General features: G+C 37.1%; 1 protein-coding gene across 2 annotated transcripts in view; it reads right to left on the reverse strand.

Moving 5' to 3' along the window:
• The window catches only part of INTU (inturned planar cell polarity protein), a 58376-nt gene that overhangs the window by 24457 nt on the left and 10254 nt on the right, over positions 1-23665 (reverse strand). For both annotated transcript variants that reach the window (XM_030028977.2, XM_030028967.2), the window contains exons 2-4: positions 22454-23037; positions 10147-10232; positions 3666-3869 (exon numbers count right to left, since the gene is read on the reverse strand). In XM_030028977.2, coding sequence (XP_029884837.1) covers positions 3666-3869; positions 10147-10232; positions 22454-23037 — 874 coding nt within the window. The remainder of the gene's footprint in view (positions 1-3665; positions 3870-10146; positions 10233-22453; positions 23038-23665) is intronic.

The raw sequence follows: 23665 nt of genomic DNA on the forward strand, positions 1-23665 counted from the left end.
TTTTTTTCTTGAATCAACTCCTCAGCTGGAAAAAAACCTTGGCATTTTCTAATTACAGCACTACAAAGGGCTAGAAAGAGCCTTTTTTTCTCCTCACTATGAACTGGGGCCTTTACACAAAATTCATTTGAGAATTATCTGTACACTCTCCCAGGGAAAGAAAAGACAACTGTAACAAAAGGTCATAGCTCTATCATATATATATATATTAATGAGTTAGCAAGGTTCAGCACATACCACCATACAAGATAGTTGTCTTCAAAGCAAGGTGAAAATTCACAGGCCAATGACAATGGAATTAATAAATGAGAAGTAACTCATTTCTTAAAAACTGTAAACCCTCCCTCAACCCAAAAAACCCAAACCCAAACCTGGACAGTCTATCTAAACTAATGGCTTACCCAACAGCTTCCCTTATTTATTCTACTAATTTCTCAAACAGAGCCTAAATAACATTTAAAAAAAAAAATTATTAGTGCAGTCTTGACAACCTAAAAAATGGCTAAAAGAATTTGTGTCAAAATGGTGCTGACCAGCTAAAAACTATAATCTTCAAACACAGTGCACTGACAATGGAGGCTTTTAGTTGCATCTTACATAAGATTCAAAAAGAAACAGTAGATGAAAGACAACTATGAATTCTTAAAGATTAGTTCAGAAATTATAAAAACAGGGAGAAATGCTACAGGAAGTACAAGTCAGTGTCTGTATGAACCAAGCTATCGTAACAGCTACTCAGTAATACCTACTTTGTAAGTATGCTAAACACATGCTTCCAGTAACACTATCATGCAAGAGGACCGTGAACATTATTCCTTTTAAGACATGGTATTGCCAAAATCAGTTCAAACACATAAAGATATTATAGTTGCATGCTGGTACAAATAACGTATAATTGTTATACCTACCTTGAACTGAAACATAAAAAAGACAAGATCAACCTTACTCACTGAAACCATTATCATATGGGACACTCCCCACAGGCATGCACACATCCTCAATGATTTCTAATACTACTTTCCTTTATAGTTGAGTAGATCGAGCTTACAAGTCTTAGAGCTCATTAATTCTATTTTTGGGTGCCAAAAGCTCACAAGTGGAAGAATTACTTACTAGCTCTAGTTGCCGTTGTTTACATGGATGTGATCTGCATACCATGCCTCCTTTGGATATGGGTAAAGCAGCTTAGTAAAGGATCATTATATTTTTATGTGCAATATGGCATAGGTGTACAATAACTTCACTGCTAATCTGAAATATTACTGTAAACTAAATCTGGAACTGTACATCTACAGGATAAATGTCGCTTACTGCTCACCAAATGAAATTAAAGACAAATGCCCTGAAGAAGGCAGCATTCTTTTGTTAGGAAGCGTTAGAAAGAGCTTGATTACCCCAGCAAAGCATCTCTCAACATTAGAGACTATTTGGGGCTGCATAACTGCCAAGACTTCTCAGGAAACAATTCTTCCATGGTACGAAGGGCGAACAAGTGCATTACAATCCCTCTTTTACTTCTACTCTATATTCAGAGTTAATCCTGTTTCTTGGGAGAGTGTAAAGAAAAAATGGGGCAAGAAAGCAGTATTCCATTTACTCTGAAGCGCAGGACTTGCAATTAGGCGTTTGTATATCTATTCACCTACCAACAGAGGAGCCAGAGGCCCTGAAATAGTTTTTTTTTTTGGTTTGGTTTTTTTTTTTTTTTAAATATTTCATAAAAGTTATGTGACCAGGAAAACACTAGTCTCTAAGTCTACAGCAATTGTCCATAGCTGTTCTATCCACATAAAATAGCAGTCTTGGACCACAAACTTAGAATTGAAGCAAAAAAGAACTATTTGCAATATGCAAGTGAACTTTGATAAAGCATCTTAAGTTTATTTAATTCACAGTTAAATGAGCTCTTTTCATTTTTATTATTGGAAAATACCAAAGCAGAAAAAATACTGCAGTATCGTATGTTTTAATGGAAGCAGTCTCCAGGTGGGAAAAAGAGCACAAAATTACCTTGCCTAGTTGCAACGCTATTAAAAAAAAAAAAAATTATAAGATACACTTGTATAAACTAATTTCTGCTGAACGTACCTCCCATAAAAAAAATGTAGTCTCGTAAACGGGATTGGAAAGAACTGCGAACCAAAGCTTACAGTGTTAGTATCTTGCTGTAATATGCAATGAAGCATACATTACCTTAAAAATATTACGTTAAGAGTGTGATTTATATTGCAAAGTTGAATACTCCAGAGTTACGAAGTACTGTATTTATGGTTGCCTAATAGGCCTTAATTATACACACTCATCTGTCCATCTTGTCCTCTGCACAAGACAGGCATCTTTCAGAACAAACGTAATACTGAAGACAAATATCATGCTGCGTACGTACAAAAGGGCTGAATTAAGGTTGCACAAGTAGCCATAAATCTGTCATTTCCCACCTTTCCACACTTGCCTCTGCAAATTTCGCAACATTTTTTACACGATATTATTCTATAATGTAATTTTCTAGGGTTCTCCTCCCCAGCCCTGCCTCTAGAAAATAAAATTAAACTCCATTATGTGTAGTTGTAATACTTTTTCTCTATTACACATCACCAACAGAGCAATACAGACTTCTATCAGTTGAAAAACAGTATCAAAAAAATAAAGACATCTCAGAGAAGGGATGTAGCACTGACTGGATCCAAGGGTTAATTTCAGGGGACAGAGAGCAAAATGTCTTTCTTCTGCTCCCCACTCCATCACTCTCCTGCCATGCAGTCCCTGGGGACTGGCAAAACTTGTGCTTCATTTGATGTCTCCACATCACAGATAATATAAGATCACTGGGGCACTATGCTAAATCTAAGGAAAATTTGCAGAAGGGTAGAAGAGTCTGTTTCCAATGTCTGTTCCTAAAAAGTCCACTTTGTCCATTTGTCATTTTCAGATCAGGCAAGAGGCCAAGCTCGGCTCTCCACACTGTTCTGTGTCCCAGCGTTCTGGGTGGAGTATTTGTAGCTATGGCTACATCATGAACAACATCGACACAAACTTATAACGGGTTATACGTACACTGGCAAAATTTTTCTGAAGAACACAAAAAGGAAAGAGATGTGAAAAGAAGCTTCACAGGACAAAGGAAAGTACTTCAGTAGCTCAAAAATGCTGCCCAAACAAGAACCAACAAAGTTGATTGCAAACAGCAGACATGCAAGAGTCCTGTAAGAAAAGGCACATTAGCATTTCAAAACAGGAGGAGCTAGACAGATTATGTATGTGGACTGCCAACAGCTCCTGCTGGAGACAACTTTTTTGACTAGGCAGATTTCATAGTTCAAGTGTGAGAGGCATATTGAAAACATCACAGAGAGCATCTGAGAGACAATAACGAACTTCTGAATTTATCTCTGCTTTGTCTGTTAACACCTCTAGCCTACTCTTTACGTAAAGACATTCAGCAGAGCTGAAGTCATTTAAAGTCCAATTAGAGTTTGTCAGCAGTGATGATAACTTCTTTTCCCTGGAATTTCAGGCCTTATTTCTGTCAAACTGGACGTTTTACAGACTAGTCAAAATTATTAGCAAGGTTTTTTAATCCTTTTTTTTTTTTTTTACATCAAAAGGCATAGCAGTTGCTGTTGTCAGTTGTTACCTTTCATCTTCAGTTTTACTTAGCCACATACCTCATCCTTCGACGTTTCAGAGTCCAGTTTCAGTGTGAGGAACATCACAATATGAGGCACATCTTGTATAGCCTGTTGAAGGTCTGTACTATCTTCTCCCCACAAGAGCCGAACCAGATTGTTCATACTTGACTGTGCCCGTTTATACTCTTGCTGAGAAGTTCCTTCAGGCTCAAATATTGATGTTTCAAATGTAAGTTTAACCTATTAAGATAATTAATTATTGTGAAAATGAGGCTGTACTTACAATCTAGTATCAGATGAAATAGATGCAGTTTGAGTCCTTGAAGAGATTAAGTTTTCTTAGCTTTACTGACAAAGACGTAAGCATTCAAAAATTCCTGTTGTTTCAAGAAAACCAATTATATATTCAGCATTACATAACCATCTATTATTAAGGACAAAGCCAGCTATTACATGCTCTGTGAACCATGTGAATAAGCATGTGGTTTGGTGTGTTTTCATACTTAATTCTTATGGTTTTGAGAATGGAAAAATATACTTACTGCTCTGGGTTTGAACACAAAACCTATTACCATGCTCTTGAAACACACACAATATTTGACTTATTTCAAAATGTCAGCACTTTCCTAAGTATATATCCTCAAGGCTCTTCCATGAGCATTTCTTTGCTATTTTGAGTGCACTGCTAGGTACATTTGCACAGGAAAATCAATTTACATTAGACTGCAAAAGTCTGTTAATTTGTAATACTCAGCAATTCTTTCAATCTGCCAACATTTTCACTATGTTAACCTTCTTCTTTTTTTTAAGCTGTGAAATCAGCAAATAAGAGTTTTGTTGCTGCATTTAACAATTGTACACAACCAGCAAGAAGCATAAAAATTGTTTACATCACTTGTTGCGCTGTGTCTTTGGAAGAAAAAAAAAAATCAAAGCACAAACAGAGCATTCTCTCTTAAAAAATAACTTAAAGCTTAGATCATCAAGCTCACTTTGTCAAAAAAATTACATGATGTTTACCGTTCTTTATTTCCCAAATAAAGTAAACCCCAGGAATTTTAGTATAAATGCGCATTTCCTGGCTCACAAGCAACACAAAATCCAATGAACACTTCATCCTAAGTATGAAAGAAGGATATGTGAGAAATACCTAGCTCTTGACTGAGCATAAAATTGTAATTTCCAAGGAGAATAAATTGATTTCTTTTCTTGGACGATACCTTAGTTTTCATCATTGTTCAAAGAGACTGAAAATATATCTATTTGGACTAAGTAGAGGCACGCTCTCAGTTCCCTCTTTCATATGTTTTTACTCAAGATTGTTTGTCTGCCGTAAAGTATCCTTAACATGCCTATTGATTGGGAAGTTCTAAACATTATACATCACACCAAATCCTGCTTCTCTGTAAAGTTAGTGACAGTTTAGGCTAATGATCGAGGCAACAAAAAAGGTTTATATTTTCCCAGTTGCAATTAATTTGAAAAGCCCAAGCAGAGCTAATATATACATTTAAATATAGATAATTTACATTTTCGTAATTGTGTATGTGTACACTCATACTTAAAGAGAGGAGCGCCAGCAAGAAATAATGATGCTTTAAAACACCTACTGCCTGTCAAACTAGATCAGAGAAAAGCGCCATCATCGGCTCTTCCAGCTCCAACATTTATGTCACTGGCTGCCGCCTTCCCATTCCACTCTACTCCCTCCCAACACTTCTCATTAATCCTTTCCCCTCCTATTTTGGCTGCTATCAGCTTTTTTCTCTTCTCCCATTCTCTGGAACAGCACTGCACTCAATCCTGCTCTCCTGCCATGTGCTACCACTTTCTTTTTTGACAGTAACTCATCCCTCGCTCTCTCCTCATCATTTCAGTTTCGATTCATTACACTGCATATTAACAGGACTCGAGGAGCAGAAACATCCAGCTAAGAAACAGTGGCTTTTTAAGACCCAGTAACTTGATCGTTCGCAGTTTTATAGATTCAGGTTTTCTCCTCTGGCGTTCTGTGACTCAGTTCTCTTTCTTCGTCACGCCATCTGCATGCATTTCAGAGGATTTTCCTCATACCCTGTTTAACTTCTTGCAGATTTCCTCAAGGCTCAATAGTTACTTCTCTTAACTTCTACTACATCTTGTCTGTGGACACTTATTCATGACACTTAGGCTACAGTCTCTACCCTAATGACACACAGATGGAATTCTTGCTGCAGTCTATCTTTTAGTCTCTCAATTTAAAAAAAAACAAACTCTGTCTGTCTTGTCTTAAAGACACAACCACATGGCCCTCCAAGCAAGAGCTCAAAACAAACAGGGCCAAACAGAACTTTAACTCTCCCTCCTCCTGTAGGCATCCAAGCTGCCTCCCATATCGCTGTGGGTAATACCACACAGCTCAGATGTAAAGTCATTGTATTTTGAGAAAGATCTCTCTCCATACTTTGACTACAAGTTCCTTTACAAATCTTCTTGATTCAAGCTAACAGCTTGAAACATGAATTTTTCTGTTCCTCTCTACTTTTGTCCAAGTTCTAATCTATTTCCTACCTTAAAAAAAAAAAAAAAAAATTACTGTGAAAAAGACCATCTAGGCTGGAAAATGCTGTAATAGAAAATGACCAAGAGACTACATACACTAAAAACTATTTTTCTTTTTTGTGGAGGAGAAATGAATCTTTGTCCTGAGCAGTGCACAGGATCTGATTAAATATGTGACTACTGAATTACCCTTTCGTAAATACGGACTATGAAATCTTTCACAACTTTGATTCCATTTCTCCTAAAGAAAATCCATTCAATGCACAGCAAAAAACAGAAAAGGAAATTAAATGAAGAATGGAAAAAGCACAGAAAACGTTAGTATTCCACTCTATAAATATATAGCATGTACACATTTGCAATACTTCGAACAGTTCTCAAAAAGAATTTAATCAAACTGCAAGAAGGCAGTGATGAAGGTGACAGTAACAGCAAACTATGAGGTACGTAGACGGGGATTTTCCCGCTTAGGAAAGATGTGACAAAAGTGGAAAATGACAGAGCTCTCCAAAGTCATGGAATAATACAAAGAATAAGACACGGACAGTTAACTACTCACTTAATTAACTATTCCGCACTTAATTAGATTGCAGTTTGAAAACCAACAAAAATGAGTGTAACACAAGCCAGTTATGTAAATCACTGCTACAGGATGCTGTGGAGGTCAAATAAATTTTAAGAACTAGATTAAAAGAAGGAAAAGATACAAACCTGTAAGTGATCCAACAAGTCCCCAAGTATTGACTGCTGGAAGCTGGATAAGTATGATGGGACGGTCACTCTGTATTTAATTTGTTTCTTAATACTCTTTACTTAAACATTTGTCAGTGTAAGAAACAGAAAATGTAGCTGTTATACCATTGGTCTGACCCAGAAAGGCACAGTTTCTGTTTATCTGCAAGAAAGCTGTATGTCTTAGAATATGGATTTTATTATAGACAGAGCTGGTGGCATTGCCTGCCTTTTAAGACTGCCTGCCGTTTCCTGTTGTAAGTCTCTGTTTTCCATGTGCTTATGGTTTGCACAACTGTAACTCAAAATTTCAGGCTGAAATTTCCGATTCTGAACGTCTGCCTCAGGCTTTTTTAGAAAGTTTCGGGTAAAGTGGTTCTGCAACTTCCAAGTATCAGGGTAAGGAAAAGTACATTCTTTTAGCCTATCTTCCCCTTCCTATGCTGTCTTTGTCTTGTGGTCCTAGGAAACGGCAGCTATTTTGATTACAGAAATGTAAAATTATATAGACTGTGGAATGTAACTTTATCATACTATCTCAAGCATTGATTGAGGGGTATGCTTTGGCCTGTCACATTCAGTGACTGCTACAGAACTTCTAAACGAGATATCCAATGCTTTAATCAGAATCGTGACTTTATCTTATTAGGTGACATGCAAGCACCCAAACAGAAACAGTTGAGTCATTAAAAAAAAAAACCAAAAACAACAAACAACAAAAAATACCCAAAGACTGATGTAGCATTTGGACTTCTGTTGCTCAATAAATACACTAAACTAGCCCTTACATGCCCAGAAGCTAGTTTGCCTAAACTGAGGTATAGAAAACAAAAATCTGGAAATATAATGAGAGATGTTATGCCACATGCTGCAACTAAGAGAATCTAGGTAGTTAGTTTTTGAAATTACTTCCAGTAATTTTTAACAGTGAACCCAGAAGGGCAGTGACTTCTCTTATGTAAATAGTTTATAAACTACAGTAAAACGGCTTTAAACTGCATCTTTTTTGATATTTTGTAACATACAATGAATGAGAATACATTAACAATTTTGCTTGTGTAAGAGCTGTCTTTATTACTAAATCTCAGAAACAACAACCCTCTGTTTCTTCAGCAGCATGAGCACAGTGTTCTACACTGCAAAAAAATCGAGAACTCTCTATTTAAATTCTCCACTGGTCTATTTCAGCAATCACTCTTCTGGCTTGACTCAAACTGCACAGTAAAAAAGGAATAATTGCACTTTAATAAAAGGTTTTGGAAAGCCAATATGACAAACAGTTACACATTTCAAGTAATTGCTGTCTACTTGACAGATTTACTGACAACGTAAACATTAACGTTGCATTAAAAGTAACTACTATATAAAGGGTTGCATTGCATTTTAGCAACAAGTAATATGTATACTCTAATCTAGCAAGGATACAATTAAATAAACTGCATAATCTCTGCTTTTTTAATCATTCTGTATTTAACAACAGTTACAGCAACTCCATATTTGGTCAAAGACAGGCAAGACAAGGTTTTTCTACCATGGAGCTCTGCCAATACCTGACCACAACTCTGGTAGCTTAGGCAAGCTTCATACTGTCAAATATCTTGGAAAGCTTCCTAAACTGACATACTAGTACTCAATCTTACTGCAGTTGCAGATGTAGTTCTACAGGCACTTACACTACATAAGTTGCAAACAGAAGCATGTTTAACAAAACCTAAAATTTCCTCTCCTTTTTAATCTCTAGACAGTAACACACTTCTATTATTAGCACCTCATATATTCTACCGGAATAAAAACTACCAAGAGATTACAGGCATACCGTAAGAGACACTGTAATTTTAACCTGCTCCTTCTCATATCTGTAAATTGCAACTTTTACGTTATCTTCCTCTCCACCGAGAAGTGGATTTAAGCAGAATAACTTAAAATACTTAATTTTATGCTACTAGCATCCGAGATAATTAACAACCTCCTGGTTTAATTCTGAAATAGCTATCCAATTCTTTATTAGTTATTTCGTTCTTCATTATAGCTCCAAAATTATTATTCAGCTAGAAGAGAACATACATGCAGTAGGTTTGCGGGGAAGAAACATTATTCATCAGGTCAGTTCTTTGGGTTTGGGGTTTTTTTTTTGTCAATTTTTATTACTGACCTCTATCAATCTTCATCACTGTTCAGGTTTGAAAGATCTTAAAAGTATTTAATATAAAAGCTCTTAAATGCTCAAGAATTTATTTTTCTATTTAAATACGAAAGCGGTATCAGTTTCTCCATTTAAATGCTCTTAAATATCTTTAATAGCACTAGTTAATTCAGGCTTCTTTTTATTCTCTTGTGGTTTGTGAGTCTCTTATACTGATGAAGAGGTAATTATTTAAGTATTTCCACAGCAATTATTACCGTTTTAAGAACAGTAATTGACAAAAAAGCCATTACTATTCTGCAGCTGTCATATTTATTTTTAAGCCAGACATCAGTATCTTGCTTCATACATGCTATTGCCAGATTGCACATCCCCAGCCCTATTACCCAGCAGGAGCAAGGCATCACAAAATTACACACCTTGTCCTTAATTTCCTGAGATCAGAGTATTCAAGATAACAACTCTCAAAGTAAGCATACTTGCCATCTTTGCCTGTAACTACAACTATCGCTGGTTAAAAGTTCATGCAGGTCTCAAAGAAGTTACTTCCCTGTATTCAACTAGAAGTAATTAATTTTGACGCAAGTGGTAACATAATAATGAAGTTGTTTTCTGAGCAGGAAAAGTAATAAAACTTGATTTTTCACATATGTATGTACTAGGTTCTCATAGAGAAACATGAATATTCAGAATTCTGCAAGCATAGAATACCTTGATTCTCACACTGAGAAAAAAAAAATCAGGTGTTATGGTTAGTCTAAACCTAAAAGTATGGTGCTACCTCTTGCACAATGTTGCATGTGCTTTCTGACTCTGGCTGATGACAAACAGAATATGTAACAGCTGGACTGTGCCTTATGTCCCTTAATGGGACACTGGCTTGAGTCACTTGCTTGCACCTACCTATTTACACAAAACTTACCAGAATTGAACTCTGAAATTTCTACTCTAAGTTTGACTGAAGTCAACCAATGTGTTCAAAAAGTAAATGAGGAAATTCTAAGGAAAAGACTGTCTAAGTTCTGTTTCCTAAGGAAAAAAGGCTAGAAACAATATTAATTTTTACAGAGGACATATAGAATAAGTGTTCCACTACCGTACCTGCATAGGACCTGGAATGCAAGACAAAACCCTTTCTATGTTTTCAGAATTCACATCAACATCATTTACAGCAACTAGAGCATCTCCTGGAGATAAAACAGACAAAAGCATGAGAAAATTAGATGGTGTTACACCACAATACAAAGCCAAACAGTGTTTTGTTTTGAAAATTAATATGGCATTCAAACAGTCATAAATATCTTTTTGTTACATTTAAGTAGATAGTTTCTACATGCAACATTTACTATGTTTAAAAACATTAAGTCTATTACCTCATTGCTCTTAAGGCGTTACTGCCTTGCTTGCATCATTTTACAGAAATAACCGTCAAAACCTCTCCCCTCCATCCAGGCTGACATCACTCATGTTACTTGATCAGAAAACCCAACAACTTCACTAATCAAATTATGCCCAAGAATTACTTTTTTCCCCTCCAAAACCACCACTTGCCAATCCTTCTCCACTGCTACCTCCACTGACATAAACACTACCGTTTCCAAAAGCACTCCAAAGCTCACTCTTCCTGTAGCAGCTTGCAAGTTCTAGGCCACCACTTACACCAGAGGTTTCAACTGTTGGCTGAGCCTAACTATGGGAGAATCCCACCACCCCTGAGCCCCTCTCTTTCAAGCAGTCCTGGCAATTACCGTGCGTAGTAGTAACTCAGCTCAGTTCACTAAACTGGCAGAAAACCATTCGCTCTTCTTCATTTCATGCCTACACCTCCTTTGTCTCTCAAGCCACACCACAATTTAGTCCTTTCTCTTCTTTTCCATGCCTTGTCCACTGCTGTGGCTTCTTATTCTGCCCTCTTCATGCTTTTATCTGCCAGTTCTTCCTGCCCAATGACATCTTGAGTTTTCTAAATCTGACTCTCTTCCCATTACTGGAAACAAGGAGAAAAAAACCCCAGGATCCCAAAGAAAAAGTCTTTAACTGGAAACGGAAAAGGTTTGAAAAATTAAAGGCACTAGTTATGAAAGCAAACAGAACCGTATTAGAGCTTACAGACTTAAAATCCACATTAAAGTTTAAAGTACAAAAATCAAGCTGGGATTTCTATCTGAAGTGAGGGGAAATACTCTAGAGAAGTATCACAGTAATAATTAGTTGATAGCCTCATCTCCCTCAAAAAGATGCATGTTTAAGCATGGAGTAAGAAGGATGAGAGAGACCGGTGAAAAAAAACACCTGTGAAGTTAGAAAACAGAACTAAAGTAACATCAAAAGATAAAACTACTTAGACTTGTCAAAAGGAATAGAAATTGAAAAGTAAAAATAGAATTTTTGCTTGGTCTGATATAGAGAACGAACTGGTTATTGCTTAATGATTGTCTCTCTGTAACTTTACATACCAAGGACTGGTGTTTGTCAAGGATTAAGCCTGTCAGAGACTGATACTTGGGAATGATGAGCAAGAAGGAACCATGAGTGATCACAAAACTTAATTAAATGTTTGATGAATTTACGATCTTGTTGAGAAGGCACAAGTAGAGGCCTTGCTTGAATAGATAGGGCCGGAAAAGATAAGAACTCCTGCCTTTGTTCTCGTCCTTGTAGATAATTTAGCTTAAACTAGCCATATGGTTCTATACCACTAATGAAAACTTAGATAATAAGAGCACTAACAAGCACTGATGTATCAAAACATGTAAAGGACCATACTGCGCAGAATCACCTCAGGAGGGTCAAATAGCGGACAAGTGAGAAAGACTATGGAAGACCACCAGAGACCTTCAATGCGCCTGCGTAAAGGACATTTGCATATGCTAATAGTTTCCTGGAAAACTAATGAATATGTATAACATTTCTCAGAAATCTAGTGAATATGTATGTAGAACATGTACTTAACCTGCACAATTAGACCTGACAGTGCGCACGATAGGTGGAGCGATCCCCCGTGCATCCAGCGCTGCCAATAAAGAATACCTACTCAATAGTTAATCAAACTATTGTGTTAGTTTCTTTGAATCAGTCATTCACCTACTTGCAAAAAAAAAAAAAAAAAAAAAAAAAAAAAAAAAAAAGCAGCAGCAGTAAGAAAAGGATATATATTAAAGATATTCCAGGTATGGTAGGAGGAGACTAAAAAACCCAAAAGATTTGACTACATCAGCTGGCAATTTAGACCATCAGTCCAACATTTAAGATGAAATTTAAGTCAGAAAAACTCTCACTAAAAGGATAGTCCTTCATGGTTTCTCTAATACCAACATCCAAAGTTGGAAGCACTTTTCAGTATAAAAGAAACACTGTATCACAGAGGAAGAAACCAATAAATATTACTGGAATAACAGAAGTATAATGGAATTAAATAGCATATTTATTCTCAAGAAGGTAGCCAAGCAACACAAAACATGAAAAAGACAAACACAACACCCAGAAGCATCACGAAAGGCATTTCCTTTGAATGTAGGTGAGTATTAATAGGACCTGACAGGATCCCATCCAGAGTACTCCTTACAATTCTATTCACCTGTGCTTAAGAAAAATGAAATCAAATGAGATCAGATACACAGAAGTAATACTGCAATGACCATGGGAAACAGAGAACCCGTTTATGTTGGTTCAAGATGAGGTGACTAAAGGCTATGTGTGAAAGTAGCTAGAGTAGAAATCATAAGGTTCTGTAATCTCAAAACAGAGAATTTCTAACAAGCTTTCCAATAAGGCTATCTAGGGCAAAATACCTAAGATGAGGCAACATAAATTTATGAAAAGAACTATATGAAGTGACTGCCAGTGGCACCAGGATATAGGTCGTGATGGTTCATTAGTTACTTTCCAGAGCCAAATATTCAACTTCAGAGTACAAAATAGGCCTTATTTTCTACTTGATTTTCCTTGGTGTCACTTTCAGTTGTCTCTGCTTTCTGTCCTATTGGGTGAAAAACTTGATTAGTTTCCAGCTTGTATCTTCTGTCTGTAGAAAGGGAAATAAAGAAAAGAAATTAGCTTCTTACTAACATTGAAAGTGACTTGATTCCAAGGTCATTCTTAAGCCTTACAGGAGTGAACTAAAAATACCAAGAGCTGCTCTGGAAGAGCAAATTGAAAATCAAGCCTAATTTTGCTTGAGCTGCACAAAGACTCACTTAAAAAGTACCTCCACATCCTCTCCAAGATCATTAATATTAGCATTTAAAAGAGCGTAACATGTAATATGAAACACTTAACGAATGACTGAAAAAAAGGATTGACTGAGGTACTTGATTTTCTTTCAAACTAGGTACTCTTGAGCTTTGTTTTCTAAGGAAATGAGTCTTCTATAATAGTCCTATGAATAGTTTTGATTGCATTACTAAATTTCAGCCAAAGCTGGAAGAGAAGGCACAAGTCATGTTACATGCTAGAGTTCTCTTAATGGACTGCTGGACAGAGAAGCCCTCCCCTTTTCCTTCCCTCTCCTGCCCCAGGTAAAGCTGCACCCTGAGCTCATCACCCGCCCTGTTTCTGCTCCAGGCTGCCCAGTTCGTGCAAGGGCAGTTCAGAATCAGACACAGCAAACACTGACTTGTCCAAAAAGCTGTTAAGAGGGCAGGGGAGGGAAGGGTATTATAAAAGCAGTATGAGGTATATCCCCATGTGTGGGGAAAGATGTGAGGGGAGGCATTCTGGGACTGGCATAGCGAAGGTACGTGGATATAATGTAAATCCAAAGGCAGCTGGACAGTTCATTATTTCCTCTGTTCACAGTTTGTTTTATTATTTGTATCTACATTTATATCTCATCGCACTTAGGTGAGCCTTACTGAAAAAGGTGAAATAAACCAGCATGTTCCTCACAACTAGTGCTGCTACACTTGCAGGGTTCAGGGAACTCTATGAATTCCAGAACACATAGGCTAGAAGCAGCAAAAGGACACCTGTCCTTATCTCCTGCAGCAGGACAGGTGAAAAGCCAGAGGCAGCATTACAGTAGTGTTCAACTACACCTGCAATAGAGAAATCCTCAGCCAGGTAGTGGCAGCACTGCTCATCACTCTTTCAGGCAGTGTAAAGAGATTAGAAAAAGTATATGGATTCGTAGCAAACGTGCACATTAGTGTAACTTTATTTTAAGCCTTCACTTGGCAACAAAAATGTGCTCAACTGCAGAAATAAAGCACTGAACTGTAAGTTTCAGTATATATTTTGAGGTTTCTAGGGAGAAGACTTGCTCAGCTCAAACTAACACAGTGATGATAATGATGTGCATACTAAGGAAAAGTTGAATCTGCGTCTCTGAGGTCTCTCCATTTCCTGAGAATCTAGTAAAGACAACAGAATCTGAAAGTTTAGAAGAATTCTGACAGTTTATCATTAATTCTATCTTCTCCCTTATTATTAAATACCATCAAATACAACTGGAGTTCTTCCTAGGCACTAGGTCAATTGCTCAAAATCAGTGCAAAATACAATTAAGGCCAATGAGAGAAAGAACATTCTCCTTAACTAATCATCAGTGAGGAAATACTGAATCTCCCCAAAATGCAAGCAATATTCCTCTTTAATACACTAGGCAACAACCAACTGCTGCTCATTGTTCTTTTACATTAAAAGAAAATTCATTCCTACTCTTTCTTACAGCAAAACCAAGAAAAGGTGAATTTTATTATACACACAAAATGTTATCATTCCTTGGAATGAATTAAATAGTTTTTTCTATTTCAAGTAATAGTAGCTCTCTCCCTAACCTCTGTGTTTCTTGATACACAGCACAGTGAAGTTTTAGCCCATCAAATCTTCAGTGCAACAATAATTCAAAGACAGGAAAGTTGAAAGTCAAACAGCGTTTAAAAGCAACTCAGTAAGTCCACGCCAGAGCTTCAGGACTTGAAAATTAGTAATCAAAAGCAGAGTGTTCAGGCTACTCTAATATAACAAGAAATTATAAACAGAATTACTACGTTCTTTGTTGAAGAACACTGTATTAAAGATCATCATTCAAAAATACAAGAGAAAGCATAAATTTGCTCTTGTACTCATCTGGAACACTGTTTAAACAAAAGTTGTTTGTGTTCCATTTGTTTTACTAGAGACTTTACGAATTCTGTTGTAAAGCCAGTCATCTAATTCACAAAGCCATTCAAACCAGCTGCACGCATTTTGTGAAGACATACACACCTCAGCACTTAAGGGAGTATTTTTGAACCACATCTCCCAAAGCGGACTATACAAAGACACTTTGAAAGGAGATGATCCATCAGTATTTACATGTTATATATTCAAAGTGTTTTATTTATTTGATGCCTAATGTACACATGTAAAACTTTCATTGAAGCAGTAAATATTTATTCCATTCAATTTGTAAAAATGTAATCATGTACCATAAATGGAACAGCTTTCCAGAAGACACAGCCAAAGCAATCCTGTAAGACTGTCTTCATTTTGCCAGAAAATGCCGTATCGCTATTAAAGAACTGCGACTCAACGTACAACTGAGAAAATCTGCATTTATCAGTATGGAGTGTCCAAAATTGGGGGGGGGGGGGGGGGGGGGGGGGGGGGGCGGGGTTTGCGATTTTTTTTCCTTCTTTTCTTTTTGCCAAACACAACAGCATTCAGGGAATAGAGACTATGAAGTAACAGAATGAAAGACATCACTGGCACAATAGGAAGTATGTAAAATTATGAACACAGAATATCTTAAAGCAGAACATGACCACAAGATCTATCCAGTGTGGTAATTAATGCCAGCGAAAGAGTTTATACATGCAAGTGTTCCTTTGTTAGAGTTTCACATCTACACTTTCTGTGACAATTGTTTCCTCCCCTTTAGCAGTGTGAAAAACTTACAGGAAGTGAGACTGACTTAGCTCTTCAGACAATAAGACCGTCAGAAATATAGCGCGAATGTATAAAGTTTAATCTAATTTCACTTACTTAATGCTTAATCAATTTAGATTAAATGAAATGAAAGGGTAAATAGTGTTTGCCATTGTTTAAGTTGATCTAAATTGATGGTTTGCAGAATTAAGTCAAATTTTCCCAGACTGAAACATTGCTGAATTTCAGATGTGGAGAGAGATTTCACTAGCGGAGAGGAAAAAAGTTCTACAGATGGTACTGCAAATACATTTTTCAATCATTCTTGTGCTCTATGAAGCGGGTGAAAAAGCCCCTCCAACTGACTTTTTTTAAGTACAGAGATCAAAGTGAACTTTATCCTTTTTGCTGAAGTAGATGTATATACTTATGTAGACAAGAAGCAGACATTTGCGTGAAATCTTCTTTTCAATTCTGATATAAATAATGTGAAATTTTGCCCCCCCTTTTTTTTTTTACTTTTCAACAAAACATTTGTATACAAAAATTTTACTGTATAATACTACATAGAATAGCACGTGACCTGCTCTTATTGGCTTGCATTTCTGCCAGCAATAAGATCACTATTGTCTGTCATGAAAGTCACCAGCATATATGTTAAAAGATGACGAACATTAAAACAAAGTCTCGCTCAGTTCCATTTTTAGAGACACAGTGAACAACTGCAATAGAGGAAATAAATTTTCTTCAGGTGGCTCCAGGATATCAGACCTTGAGTCAATAAATTTATCTTTAGAAAAATACATGTCCTTCTCTTTAAGGAATAAAGTAAGCTTTTTTCTTAATCCCATAATAATGAATAATCAAGCTTTTGAATTCTATCACTTTTAAAAAGATTCTCAGTCCACAAAGAAACTATAAGATGTCCATATACGTTCTCCACACAATGCCAAGCAAAACTGAATTTCACTAGAGTGACGGAACAGAGAGAGAAGGCAGGAATTCTTTCCTATTTTCTTTTTTCTGTCTTTCCATCTTCTCATTAAAAAAAACTTCTCACGTCCAGCCAGCAGTAGCTAAAAACAGTGTACATTGATCTCAAGACACCTATTTTGCACACAGCTGATGAAATTATTCCTGCTTTTTTAAAGACAAAGTTTAGCAAAGTCTTTGGGACTGCTGGCATCCCTAAAATGTTTATTTCAGAACTGCCTATCACTTTGCCACATGAGGCACAGGACTATTACTTTTGTGAAATATCCATTCCCTAAAGATAAACCTGCAAGCACCATTTCTAAAAGTAGATCTTCTTTGCATTAAGCCAGGGTACCCTGACTGATAAATGAATACCAGTTCCGTGCTGTGATGGGAAGTGAACATTTTTGGCTGAATTAAAATCAGAACCATGTTGTTCACATACGAAAGGACTGAGGACACTTTTTTCATGAAATCCTGATATTTAGTTTCCTCTGTTCTTGGTGATGACTTGGTGGAAGTACTTATAAATGTTCACATACTCCTTTCCAAAAAAGGCAAAGTATGGAACACATTCTACTGAAGAAAGCCAGATCAATTACTTGCTTTGTATGTTAGCAGGCTGCTTTTACCCAAACCAATGCTGTTATGCTTCACGAGGAGATTAAAAGAACGTAAATGACATCCCAAACTCCACAGTGAGAACACAGCAAAGCTTACACAAGCTCTGTATTTCTATCTTGCGTGCCCAACATCTCTACTTTGGAGAGCTTTTTCGACAAGTACACCATATATGGTAATTCCTCATGAAAACCTCAAACTCTCACAGTATTTTGGTCCTTTCAAGGACGTTTTTCTGACAGGACTCTTAGTTCCATGGTCTGCAAATGACAAAAACAGCATTTACTTTGACTGTCTGAAGATGACTGCAAGTTGCTTAATTTTTGTAAATGGATTACCATTTTAAACCACTAGTCTATGCTATAGAAATCTAACAGATATACTTGACTTTCTAGCAATGATGGCCTCGTTTACCAAAACTTCAGAACTCCAACAGCAGTATCTGCATTTTTACTATTAAAATTAAAATGAGCAAAGATTACTCAAACATTTCTTTATTTGGGGAAAACAAACAAATAACCCTCCCACATAACATCAACAGAATTACTGGACTAGAAATCCATAGAAAACCATTTGTCACTAAATGGGGCTGGGATCTGGACCTTTCAACTGAAGCTTGCAACAGCAGCCTGCATCTTTTGCATACTTGTTCAAAACGGGGTAATTATAGCTCATCTTTACTATCATCCAAGATTAATCCCCGTCCCTGGGTAGTTTTCACACTTTTTTGACAACTGTCCCTACTGATCAGGTGAGAGAATTCATGCAAACTGTTCAGATATTCGGTGATGAGAACAATAAGAACAGAAGATAATTTCAAAGAGGGTAACAATAGTACGCTCTGCTAGTGCAAAGACCTTTCCTGTATTTTCAGTGTCATTGGAATTACTTTTCCATTTGTACTACAGCAAAGATGATGATCATCAGCATTTTTAAGAAATATCCCCTGCTGTGAATTGGATAGGTTTCAATCTGAAGAGCAGGAAAAAAAATAAAATCAAATTATAATGGCATTTCCTATCACAACTGTCATTTGCCTGGATCTAAGAAGGAATATTTAGTGGAGCTTTTTCATCTTTGAAGATATGCTCACACATGAGACTAGAAAATTTTACACAGCAGACCAAGCTTTGCATATTGTTAATAATGAACTCAAGCAAGAAAAAGTTTTGCCAAAAATACAGAAGACACTTAAAAAAACATGAGATAAAAGCAACTGTATTTCATCTTAACCAAAATGAAAGTGACAGCAAGAATTTAAAAATCAATGAGGGCCTTTTTGTTTTGAAAATTTAAGATGAATGCTGAACTGCTAAATATTAAAATAAATAAATAAATAAATGAACTGATAACACATGCATAGAGTGGCATCTTTTTACAGAGTTACAAAGCGGCAGGGGTTTTTTAGCTTGCAAAACTGTTGTATTTACTTTCATATGGTCAGCGCCTGCATTCTACTTGGTTAATAAAGTACAGCAACAAGACTTACGACTTCCATATGCAATCTTAAATAAAAAAATTACAGTGTAGTGCACAAATAATAAACAGATGTTTTAAGTGTTCAAAGCTATAAGGGATATACATTTCAGAATAAACTGAACAAGCCACCTAAGGAAAGTGATTATTTAGGGGGGAAAAATCAGTTATTTCTACTAAGAAATGTTAAAGCAATAACCACTTTGTAACTGTTTATTCAGAGTGAAAAAAATGAAGAGAGTTTAATCTCCCTTACAATTCAACCTTGGTAGCCATGTCAGTGGCTACCGTACTTACCACTGAAAAATTAACTAATTTGCCAATGAAAATACAAAGTAATCACTAACTTGGTTATTATTTAACATATTACAAACCCAAGCCTTGGGAAAAATAATCTAGAGCTCAAATTTTAAATAAGATGGGAGAGTTACAACACTCTTATCGGGCATTACTGGCAGGATTTTGGTAGCGGGAGTGCTGCAGGAGTGACTCACGTGGCAGGAGGTCGCGAGCTGCCTTGTGCTGCTCATAGCCAGTTCCAAAGCTAGTGTAAGCAACTCACCGCCTACCAAAACATCACCTAGCCAGGGGAGCCACGGCACCTCTGCCCAAATGTACTGAAAAGCGAGCAGCAGTCACTAGAGGAGGGGCCGTAGCCCACAGAGGGGACCCATCCCTGAAGGGCTGCGGCCTGTGGAGAAGTCATGCTGCAGCAGAGGAAAACAAGAAAGAAGCGAGGAGTGGCAGAAGGAAAACATCACACACACAATCCCTCTTGTGCCACCCGTTATCTCACCAAAGGAGTTGGGATGCACAGTGTTAACATGCAGTAAAAACAAGGCTACCCGAGACTGGGAAAGGGGAGAGAAGAGATGTTTGACTGAAACTGAGCCTGGAGAAGGCAGGGAAAAAGGCATTTTCTTAATTGTTTGGGGTCTTGTTTTCTTTTGTTTTCATCTTCTCAGTACTTGAAACAGTCATGTGAAGGTTTATGTTAACTGGCAAAAAGTTACATTCAGTAACAACTCCCTGAGCCAAGACTGTTTGCCTGCAATGCGTGTTGCAAACTGGTAACCAGGAAGACCACAGTATGTCATTTTGAAGCACGTATTTTAAAAGGAAAATACACTTAGTATTTGCTTCACAAAAGACTACTACAAAAAATGGTCTGCACCATTGAAGGCTATTAAAATATTAAAAAGCAAAACAAGAACAGGTTAATATCTATGTATATGCAGGTCAATGAGGATGAACAAAGTTATAACCAAACCAGCCACCAGGCATCATGCTCTACTGATCAGGTATTCCTCATTTGTGATGGCTCAAGAAGCTGCCTCATGGCTCAAGAACTTTTGTGCAAATACTTCAATTTTAGACTGACCACAGAAATATTCTTTACTGACTGTTTCCACAATTCACAACAGGATTCCTAAAACTTACTTTTAACAACAAAAACAACAAAAAAAGCAAAGTTCTACTGTATTTTTCTTGAACTTTCTGTCCAACTTCAGATCCTATTGAACTTCAGTTGCTTCCAAATCAGGCTTTGGGTGCATACCATAGCTATCCCATCCTCTGATGTGCAATGCGGAAGCAGTAAACCAGATACAGTTTTTTGACTGGAACAAAACTTTTTTTTACTGTATAGTCTTTATGCATACAGCACTGAAACCTGAGCATCTCATTTATGCAAAGCATCCCTATTTCTAGATACCACATAAAAATTCCAGAGTACTCAGCATTCACTATAGATATATAATTTGAAAGTATTTTTATATGAAAATTATACATTTTATACTGTTGGCACAGAATACAGCTCATTTTCCCAGTTAAGAGCTGAATGACTACAGTACGCTTAAAAGTATTTGTTTCCACTGTGCAAAAACAAGGCAATATAGGTTGATGATAGGCTAGGACATATTAAACTGCAAGACTCTTTAGATTAATTTACATGTTCTTCTATTTAAAACAAAACAAAGACAGTTTTTGTCCTCACTAGCTCCAGGAAGCATTAAGCGCTGCAGATGAAGTACCATCTCCATTTAGAAGGTTAGCTTTATCTCATGGATCTGGTATTTGCCTACACTGTTCTGACTTCACACCTGCTCTTACAAACATGCCGTTATGTACAAATTTGTGTCTCAAAATTAACCTACAGGCTATAAATACCCACGCTTACACTAATTAGATTAAACACCATTAAGCAGATCAAGCTGAAACTCACTCCCTCCTCCTCCTCAGTCTGCATCTCCCACTTCTTGACTAATCAGTTCTTTCTGGTAAAATCTGAAAGTTATCCAATTCTCCCTCTGGAGTATTCTTTAGCATCCCTACCAAAAATATGCGCTAGAAGAATCAGCTAGTCAAAGCACGATTTGCCTTTTTACACACACAACATTGGAATTTCAAAAGCACTCGTACTGACTTTGTGGGATTTGTGCTACTACAGTATTAAGATTTTCACGATCTTCTAATCAACATCACATCTTTGCGCTCTCTCTACGAGGGACCAACTTCAAGGGTAATTAAACAACCTTCCACCCTTTGCAGGTGTAGGCTAGCTGTCTCACATTTACTGTCTCTGAGGCTGGGGTCTTGTGAGTGCTGAGTCCTTTTAATGGCCTCTTGATGCTGGAAGCAGGAGTATTTCTGCTCCTTCACTACCAGCCACAGAAGTTCATTCCCTCCACTATTCACGCTTGGGTGCTTGTCAGACCTTCTGTAACCCAAGTTTGACTTAACTATACCAGCAAAAACTAGACAAGCAGTTTTTCTTCTGGGTTAGTTTTCTGCCAAGTTATTTAGTTGCATCAGCTCATGGAAGTGTCTGACGAGCCAAACCAACACAAAGGAGAGCTGCTATACTGGCTCAATGCCTCCTCAAACTGGAGTCCCACTATGTATTTGGAGGCGTTCTGATCACAACTGCTGAAGAAGCAGCTGTTATACTTGCTAAACAGAGGAATATCCAAACTAGGCTGTGCAGAAAGTTTGTAACATATATCGTACTCAGTGCTTTTTTCCTCATATACAGTAAAGCTTTTTAACTAAGGGGAATGGTGTGGAAAAAAATGAAAACAAAATACAGTATTTGGCAGACTACAGCTTTTCCCCAGTCCCACTTACCTACTGAACAAATTCTGCATTAAATTAAAGCAGGTGGTGGTGGGGTATTTGTTGCTCCAAGTTCAAGCTGCTCATTCGCTGTAAGCTTAAAGGATAGTCATCTCCTTACTGTATTAACACCTTCTAGTTTATGTCACATGTTCTTAAAACCACTAATACAGTAAAAGTGAACAGGTAAGAAAACATCAGATACAATGAAATTTATTTAAAATAATCCCTCAAGAACTGACAAAACAGTTGTTTTAAGTAATTGCTTATGTCTCAGGAATATTAAAGTCAGCTGCCTCAAAAAAAAAATTTTTTTTTGTATCATCATTTTAAAGGAAGAGTGCAGAAGTTAACTATTCATTCGATTACTTACCAATCAAGATTTGACCTGTTTTCATTGCTGAACTACCTGGCACCAAGCCATGTACTACAAGCTTCTCTTCACTGATTCCTCTGATGACTTTATCCTTCCTGCCTTGTTTTTCCGCTCTTCTGCTCCATGAAGACTGATGGACAATCCCTACTAAGGCCTCCAGCAGCCTGTGCTGCTCATCTTCTTCAGCGCTGTACAGTTTTCTGGGATTTACATAAACATATACATCTTTGTATTTTTGCTGCACAGTGACACCCATTTTCTGAGCAGACTGGTGTTTCAATATGGAAGTAGGACCAGTGGAGTGCACATTACAGCTTCCACTGCCTTTCTTATCAGAATGCTTTGGTAAAAGATTCTTCTTTTTTAATATTTTCGTCAATTTCTTCAGTTCATACTTTCTTTCTTTTCGTGATCCCTCTTGAATAACTTCAGCTTCATTTTCACGAAACCTGACATGATTCACTGCTGGCATTTCTGGACAGCTGTTCTGAAGCAGAGTTTCTTCCTCACTTTCACTCAATTCTAAATAAAATAATTCCCCATTTTTCTGCACACCATCCAACCATTCAGGTTCAAGGTCACTGGGAAAGAAAGAAGAAAGATCAGTGACAGCTCTGATAAGGAAGACTGCTATGCAAATGACATCTGATTACTTCAGGTAGGGAGAGGATAGGAAGAGTGCAATGGGGGGGGGGGAGTTGCCTCCTGAATCTCAACTGCTTTAAGTTTGCCACAAGGGTAAGAGCTCCTCTCAGACAAATGATGGATATGGCAAGGAAAGACATCCCTCACAAATGTTAAAAGAGTTTCTTCAAATGCCTTACAGGAAAACAGCCACTGCAAAAAGCAATATTCCCTTTTCTGAAAACAAACAAACAAAACCAACCCCAAACCATTTCTTACATATACAAGTTTTAATTAGCAATTACATTCATGGGCATAATGGGGCTTTCTCTTAGAGAAAAAATGCCATCCTATTTGTTCTCTCCCATTATTTCTTCCCTTACGCATTTACAAGAAGTCTTGTACTTTGGAAAGACAAGATTAACATTTTAAAATCAGCTCAACATCACCAAAAAATCCCCAAGATGAAATCTAGGTAACACTTTTTAAGGCAAGTTCAAAATAGCATACTCAAGCTCACAGGCAAAAATACACAACAAAGTAAAGAGGCAGCACTGCTATAGAAAAAGTTCTAGCAGCTGGAGT

Source organism: Aquila chrysaetos, chromosome 1 (assembly GCF_900496995.4).
Source record: "Aquila chrysaetos chrysaetos chromosome 1, bAquChr1.4, whole genome shotgun sequence".
NCBI lineage: Eukaryota > Metazoa > Chordata > Aves > Accipitriformes > Accipitridae > Aquila > Aquila chrysaetos.